Here is a 6794-nt window from a genome sequence, read left to right as displayed (position 1 = left end):
TGAACAACCTAACAAAGGAATTAAAATATTCCAACGTTGAGCTGTATCAATGAATAATCATGGTTGTTTCTGAGTGATCCTTTATACATAAAAAAACATTTTTCAAAATTGCATATCAGATAATTTTGCATGTATCTCAGACTTAAATGCATACTGTTTTGATATGATCTCAAACCACAGCAAACCTTCTGTTGCAAGGCTCTGACAATGTCCAACAATGCTCACCTATCGTTTATCATCTGTCTATCCAGGTGCATCTTATACAGACAAACAGCTTTACTTACTGTAACCCTATTGCTTATTTAAGATCAATAAAACACTGCATGCTATCACTGAAGACAGTGAGGGACATATTTATATTTTTATCAATCGCGTCTTTGTGAGAAGACGCTACATTTGTAATGACAGGGGGTCACCAATAGGAGACAGCGTTATCCAGCATATTGGACAACATGTTTCATTAGGACAGAGATGAAAATCAAAGTTGTCTGTGAATAATTTGAAACAGTTTCTGCGCCACACTTCACACTTGTTGAAAGGAGCAGTGACCCCGTTTCTCAGTAATTTGTGATTGTTTCTGAAACATTATAACCAGCATGAGCGTCAGTACACAGGAATCAGTGATCCACTGTGAAATCTTACACCTTTCAGTGGAAAAGACCAATGAGCCCGGTGGCCTGTGACCCAGTCAGTGTTTCACTTTCGATACTGACCGCTGTGGACGGGGTAAAAAAAACCCAACAGGAGCCGTAGTTATAGCTTGATGTTCCTGGTAATCAAGCTTTTATTGTAGCCTAACCCCACATTCAGATATTTACCAAGTCAGTTAAAGGCTGTAAGTTTATTGATACAACACATTAAATCACAAGGCTGGGAGGTTGGAAGCAAACCTAGAGCAACACAATATTTCATTTGACAAAAACAAAGTGATCTGCAATACAGTTAAATAAATAAATAATAAATAAATAAAGCAGTTTTATAGATACCAACTGAAATTTAGGCACACAAACACAAACAATTTGAACAAAACTTTCTTGTCAGTTTGTCCAGTTGTAATGTACGTCGCACAGTCAGCCACTTTGGATTGCAGAGCGGTTTATGTTAAAAGCGAAGTAGACTAACATCATCCAAACATCCCAACATCTTCATGTAAAGCTGGTATCTATAACATAGTCATATAATCTGAAGATGAACACAAGGGGTACGATGCAGCTGCTTCATAGGGCGGTGGAGGATCAATAGCCTGTAGTCTGGTGATCGTTGGTGGCTCATATGAAGTTCCTAATAATTCACAAATGTAGCTACTGGAAGGAGGTAAGAGATTTTCGTCGGAAAGGTCAGGTAGGATGACAATGGGGAGTTTAAGCACTATGTATGGCGCATATGTGATGTCAAGATATACCTATGAGAAAGAAAAGAAACATATTCAAATGAAGTCAAAATGTTTCAGTATTTATATTGTTTCAAATTATCCTAGTTAAAATTAGACCTTTTTAATGTACCACCAGAAATAAAATCTAATTAGTTGGACTTGATGGGCACATTTGTGTCTGGGGATGACAGTTAACCCAAAAAGTGAGTTTCAGCATGCTGTTGGTAGTCAGAGGGCCCGGAGGCACCAGTGCATAACAAACTGCCAATGGGGTCTGCGAGGCTACTATGTAGTAGCTCACCGCCATCGGCGTGTGAATGTGTGCGTGAACAGTGTGTGAAACGCTTTAGGGTCCTCTGGACAAGGCGCTATGCGAGTAAAAGCCATTTGCCATTTACAGTTTGCCATGACGACAATGCTGTTTGTGATTTGAAAAAGCAGCAGTACCATTTAATATTTTCATTTTGACGTCGTTAATTGCATAAATATTAGTACAATGTACAAGAAAATGACATAATAACGTACTTGTGTGTAGTTTGCAAACAAATAAGTAGCAAAGCTTACCTTCAGCCTGTACTCCAGCTTGATAATAGGACAAACTAAAATGGATGGAGGTAGCTCTCTGGGGATAGTAAACACCTTTGTCACAGTTTTTGTGCCACTCATTGACTTCAAAGCATCAGCCTTTTCCTGAAGAATGTCATGCTTATCGACTTTGATATAATCTCCTCCATTGTACGTCTTCTTTTCATCCAGTACAAATTTGGGTTTGACTGAACGATTAGAAAGATTGGTAATTTTAGCAGTGACATGGAGATCTTCACCTGCCCAACAGAAAGAGGTGGTCAGTTCAAATCATTTATGCAGCAGGACATGGGGATCACATTACATTATAATTACAAAATTAAAAAAATAAAAAACTACAATTATTTGGGCTTTGTTGTCTTGACATTTTATTTTTTTTAGTTGAAGGCACACTTGAGAAATGCATCTATGTTATTACAGAGCAAGGAGGAGGAAGGACGGGGAGTTACAGACCAGCAAAAGAATGAACAAAGGTGAGAAGCCCCTAAAAGACAACGTGCTGAAAAAATAATATTTGAATGCGTTTAACTTATTTCAAAAATATAAAGGTAGCCTTTATGCAAGGTGTCCGACTCTTATCAGACTGGTTCTACTGAACTTGCATATTAGCTGTATTTGCAGTTTATTTTCAATTTTCCATATAAGGTGTTACTTATATATTATCGGTTGTTCTTAAAACCCTATATTTTGTCATTTTAGTCATAACAAAACTTAGCAAAAAAAATCTGAGAAGGTCCTGAGGGGAGGCTGGGAGGTTCTTGAGCCATATTGCATAACCGTCAATATTTGAGATGGTGTTTGAGAACGAAGACAGTCAGTCAGAATACCAATAAAACCGTATTTACCAGATATGTACCCCATCTGCCTGGTATAAATTTCCAGGGAAACTACTCCAGATCTTAAAGCAATGTGTTTCTCCTTGCTTTTACGCTGAGAAACCTGAAAAGACATTTCAACATAGGGGTTTACATATATTAAATGCTGTAAGATAATGTTATATTTTTCTGAAACGGCTCATCCCCGAGTTCCTTAAATCATATCAGTTTTTGAAGAACTCCATTTTCTTTCTCACCGTGATCCCTGGTAAATTCATCTCTGCTATGGAGACAAATGTGAAGTGGGTTTTAGCTTTTCTTGTCGGCATCATAGACTGTTTAACCTTGGCTTTTAAGGTATGAATAATTTGGCCAAATACTGAGGAGAACGATGAAGGGAATGTTCTGTTAAATTAAAGAAAACACACACAAGGATTAAACATCTGAAAAGTGACAAAATGTGAAATCTCATCTAATTAAACATGAATTACCTGTCAGGAATTTTGAAGCTGAAAGGAAATACATGCCGTCCTTTTCCAATCATTTCCCTCCCTTAAAAAGTGTTATTGTTATTGTTTTTGTTTAATCAGCATCATTGACTCTTAAAGTTGGGCCAAACAAATAACGTTAAAACTTGAAGCCATACAATACCATTCTGTCTTGTTTCTTTCAAGATGTACTGCTTCAGTCGGTAATATTTCTGTTTATGCCTGTAATCCTCAGTTCTTTCTGGGTTGGTTTTTCCCAGTATTCCATAGTGTTCAGTGAAGTGAACCCGAGCTTTTCCCTTGGCTATAAAAACAAGTGACTGGATTCTCGTTTCTTTGGAGGCTTCCAGGATGATCCGTCCGTTAATGGTGTCTCCATTTGTGAAAATGTTCCTTCTGTTGATGGCGTCATATTCAATCTGAAAGTTTTTGATAGTCATTTTCAGCAGAGAGAGGAGTGCGAACCATTGTGAAAATCAGCTCCGAGTGCAGCCAACACACTGACTCCACAGCATTTATACGAGCTTGGAGATCCCGAGAAACCTGTTTACGTTGCATCATTCCTGCAGAATGCATTGTTGGCAAACTAAATGTGGTTTATTTTCTGGTAAAAAAAAAACAATCAAACTGCAATGTTGGCATACCAAGCAGCTGAGTAAACAAGTATTAACAAATGTGGGCAAGCTGCGTAAGTGTGACATGACATATTTTCTGTAACATTTATCTGCTCCAGGTTTTCTCTCCCACTGAAATGGCAAATCTCCCTTTACATTGTGTTTCCACAGCCATAATTATACATTGTGATAATTGTATGTCATTATGGTTTTGATATTTTGGTTTACATTCCAAATGTTGATGCATACAAGCTGAGAAAAACATATATATTTATGTATTTTATAAAATAAATCACAAATGTTTCTACTTGGAACCCTAAAAAAATGGAGTATCAGATGTTACAGTCTAGCCAAACAAGTAAAACAAGAGTGTCACTAAGGCTAAGTGTTTTGAATCAGGTCTAAATCTACAAGTCATGGTGAGTTACAAACAATTAATGTACTTTTTCAGCAACTTGTAGCCCTTGCTTGAACCTGTGCATTGCATTTCACCCCTTCTTACTGTCAAACTAACTTGTGCGTAAATTACTGCATTACAGTTTTGTTGGATTTTTAGATGTCATATTATATGCCGATACAAATGCTCAAATCTCATGTATAATTTTCCTAAATGTTAATTACACCACATTTAATGTGGTTCTCATTTCTGTTTGGGCCCTTTTTCCTTTCAGGCACAAAATGTTGTGGGATGAGGCAACTTTTGTACCTGAAAAAGTGGAACATTGAAATAATCAAATCTACAGTGAAACGTCCAACAACTAAGTGCACAGACGTAGCTATAAACAGAACAACAAAAAAGGTGTAATAGGAATAAAAATTCCTATTTTCTCATCTCATTTTTTGTGTATATTGTTGAAACACTTGACTCTGCACTAAACAAGAGAGAGTACCTGAAGATCACAGTTGATTTCAAAAGGAGCCTCTTATTCTGTTATCTTAAGGTACTTAAAATAACCAAACATAATTTTTAGATGACATAAAAACATAACTTTTATGTAACCTTAAAATTTACGTAACTGGATATACTTTCAAAATATCCATAGGGGTCCTGACATTATTTTTGAAATACTGACTACCTTTGGAGGGCATCAATTGCATTTATGTAAATATCTAAATATCCTAATATGTTTATTTCTTCATAAAGACACAATGAAGGAGAAACATAGATCACCCATTTATTATGTACTTTGTAGTGTGAACAAAACATTCCAGATTTGACCTTTCACCTATAAGAACTGCTTTTATCCATATCTCTGCAAAATGTTTGTGTCACATCTTTATCTAATCAGAACAGCTTTCTCACCAAAGCAGTAAGTGTTCCTGAATCCACAAAATGTGTTAAGCTCTAAAGGACGTCTGTCTGTACAACATAGTGTAAAAATATTGTCCTCAGTGGAAACCAAAGCCAAGGATACCTATAACTTTTTAAGAACAATCTGCACGTTCTAAATTCGGATGGTTAAATTTGACAAAATCCACACACAGTCTGTGCTTATAATGAAGACGGGCTGCATTTATGCAAAATCGTGATTGTGCATTTTGAATTATGATTTAAACTTTATCAATTACAAATATAAAATGAAAACAGAAATCCTGTGGGAAATTTAATATTTACATGTAAAACATTTTGCATATTTTGGTTTTGCTTTATTTCATCGTTCATATGCAAAGACTGATATCAAGCACAATGCACTTATTTGGACCAAGGAGTGAACTGGATATAAATTGTAAACTCTGAAGTGGCTAATAGGATCATATTGGAACTCCAGTATGTTTCCTAGATTATTCCAACAGCACACCGGTTTGATTATTTTATGACATCACATAAGCCCCACCCACTCAGAGAAATAACTGAGGGTTTCCGAGAGACTCCTCCCAGATAGTGTAGTAGTGTAGTAGTAGTAGTAACTCTTGTCTTGAAGGTCAGTTTTCAGGCTAACTGGCATTATATAGCGCCCATTGTCACTTCAAGGAAGGCTTGAGAGTAGAGGTATGAGGACATCTGAACCAAGGCGGTCAGGGTTCTTTGGAGACAAAGGGAAGGTCTTCTCTGGGTAGCTGTAGTCAGATATTTATATATATATATATATATATATATATATATATATATATATATATATATATATATATATATATATATATATTAGGGCTGAAACGATTCCTCGAATGATTCGAGTACCTCGATTACTAAAATTCCTCGAGGAAAATTTACCTGCCTCGAAGCTTCGTTAATTTATGTTTTATTAGTTAGCGCACCGTGTTCCGGCCGGGACTTCATTTGCGTTGCGCGGAGCTCTCACTTCCGCCTCTGAGTTGTTGACAAAAGCTAAGTCTCAGCGGCATAAAGTCCAATCTTCAAGATTGGCCCGTGGGGATTTTATTGATTGATGATAATGCCCGACTTTTTATCGTTTTTGGGGAACCAATAAGCATCCTTAAAATGACTGGGGGAATGCCTGGAGTACGGCAGCATTTCTCCTCCGGGGCTGCTGGTTGAAAGCGAACGGCGGGAAGAGCGCTGAGGTGAGCGGATAGCCTGAACAGGGCGGGCGGCTGAGTAGCTGATGCTTACCGTGTAAATGTAGCTTTACCGACGAACCGCACAATAAATTTCATATCCCGGTCTGAAGAAACGGGTGGCGGAGCGCATCGTACATGGCTGGTAGATGCGTTTCTGAGTGTGACCAGTGAAGGTGTCGTAAATATCCCATATTGCTTCCCCCCGTGTTCGTCCCCCGGTCTAACGGTTGTCAGTCCGCTGGTCTATTTCCTCCCCTCCACCCCATGTTCGTTCATTCGCCCTCTCCTCCCACTCCAGGCGGCATTTCCCGTATTTTCAAACCCAAAGCGTGACAGGTTAGGTGGCAAGGTGAGTTTAATTAATCTATTAAACTCACTGAAGATGAATACATGAACTAAA

General features: G+C 37.7%; 1 protein-coding gene across 1 annotated transcript; it reads right to left on the bottom strand.

Moving 5' to 3' along the window:
- Window positions 1–826: 826 nt before the first annotated feature.
- LOC106921307 (arrestin domain-containing protein 3-like) lies at window positions 827–3749 on the bottom strand. Its single transcript, XM_014992907.2, has 6 exons — window positions 3424–3749; window positions 3264–3324; window positions 3030–3177; window positions 2803–2896; window positions 1937–2196; window positions 827–1402 (listed from the first exon to the last, which is right to left on the bottom strand). The coding sequence occupies exons 1-6, from the start codon at window positions 3698–3700 to the stop codon at window positions 1163–1165; spliced, it is 1080 nt and encodes a 359-aa protein (XP_014848393.2). The 5' UTR covers window positions 3701–3749; the 3' UTR covers window positions 827–1162.
- Between the last annotated feature and the right edge of the window lie 3045 nt (window positions 3750–6794).

This window comes from Poecilia mexicana, unplaced genomic scaffold (assembly GCF_051168715.1).
Source record: "Poecilia mexicana isolate PSO_F unplaced genomic scaffold, ASM5116871v1 scaffold_9, whole genome shotgun sequence".
Taxonomy (NCBI): Eukaryota; Metazoa; Chordata; class Actinopteri; order Cyprinodontiformes; family Poeciliidae; genus Poecilia; species Poecilia mexicana.
This window is presented reverse-complemented; position numbering and strand designations above follow the sequence as displayed.